The sequence below is a fragment of the Pteropus vampyrus genome, unplaced genomic scaffold (genome assembly GCF_000151845.1).
Source record: "Pteropus vampyrus isolate Shadow unplaced genomic scaffold, Pvam_2.0 Scaffold110, whole genome shotgun sequence".
Taxonomy (NCBI): Eukaryota; Metazoa; Chordata; class Mammalia; order Chiroptera; family Pteropodidae; genus Pteropus; species Pteropus vampyrus.
Window position 1 is genome coordinate 1,564,837 of NW_011888891.1, and position 1,308 is coordinate 1,566,144.

The 1,308-nt window shown below is 56.7% G+C and overlaps 1 protein-coding gene across 2 annotated transcripts in view; it reads right to left on the reverse strand.

The window, feature by feature from the left end:
- Positions 1 to 604: 604 nt before the first annotated feature.
- The window catches only part of ZBTB16 (zinc finger and BTB domain containing 16), a 179,253-nt gene continuing 178,549 nt past the window's right edge, over positions 605 to 1,308 (reverse strand). For both annotated transcript variants that reach the window (XM_011365373.2, XM_011365374.2), the window contains exon 7: positions 605 to 913. In XM_011365373.2, the coding sequence (XP_011363675.1) occupies positions 684 to 913 (230 nt within the window). In that variant the 3' untranslated portion in view covers positions 605 to 683. The remainder of the gene's footprint in view (positions 914 to 1,308) is intronic.

The following is a 1,308-nucleotide window of genomic DNA, read 5'->3' on the forward strand; positions in this document are numbered from 1 at the left end:
TCCCCTGGACTTGGAGGACAGGAGTCAAGGGGAGGCAGGGACAAGGAGCTGGGGAAGATGGCAAGAGCTGCGAGGCTCCTGAAGACCGTGAGGGGACACCCAGATGTGGCAGAGCAAAGGAAAGCAACAGATGAACTGAGTGATGGTAAGGGAAGGAGAGCCCTTCCCCACCCGAATCTGCCCTCTGCAAATTACAGCTGCCATTTTGAGCGTCAACCAGTGACCCAGCACAGCCCCACCATCTGCAGGTCCCCACTCCTGCACCCCCAGCTCCCATCCTCTGAGGAGTCAGCGAGAGGGCGGCAGGCAGAGTGGTTGGCTCTGACCAGAGGACCCCTCACCCCCCTCCTAGCCCCCATTTCTGGATACAAACAGAGCATCTGGGTGGAGGGAAGAGATACACACACCACCATCTGAGCTGAACAAAACCACCTCCACCCCCACCCAAGAAATCAGGCCAAGCTCCAGCAAGGAGAGGAGGGCGGAGGCCCCACGAAGGGGCAGTGGCCAGGCATCCAGGTCACCTGGAGCCCCAGAGAGACTCCAAGGGCAGACAGCTATCGGGTTTCCTTTTCCTCCTCTTTTTTTTTTTTTTTTCCTTTTTTTTTTCCTCCAGTCTTTCCTCGACTTCACCCTACTCTAACTCTTCTCACTCCGCTCCTCCGCCCCCGCCTGGCCTGGCTTCACACGTAGCACAGGTAGAGGTAAGTCTTCTCTATCCTCCAGTCGGGCGGGATCTCCTCGGGCTTGTGGCCCTTCATGTGCTTCTGCATGGAGGAGAGGCTGGGGCAGTACTCCGTGCAGATGGTGCACTGGTAGGGGGAGGCGCCGTTGTGCGTCCTCAGGTGCTTGATCATGGCCGAGTAGTCCCGGGAGCGCTGGTGGCAGAGCTTACACTCGAAGGGCTTCTCGCCTGTGGGAGGAGGACAGAGGGAGAGACTGTGAGGGCCTTCGCAGGGACGCTCTGACCCTCCGTGCACCCTTGGGCTTACTGGAGGATGAATGTTAGGTAGCTAGTCAGATACGAACAACAGGGGAACAAAGGAATAGGGACCCAGCCCGGACACCACCCGAAGAACACCCTACTGGTGGTCAGAGGATGCCTTCTGCATCCCCAGAGAAAAAGGACAAGATGGTCAGAGTCTCAGCTGGCCTTCTAGTTCAGCATTTTCCACTAGAACGTTCCATGATGGTGACTGCACCATCCAATACGGCAGCCACTAGTCACAGATGGCAACTGAGTGCCTAAAATGTGGCCAGTGCGACCGGGAACTACACTTTTCATCTTGCTTCTCTGTAACTAATTTA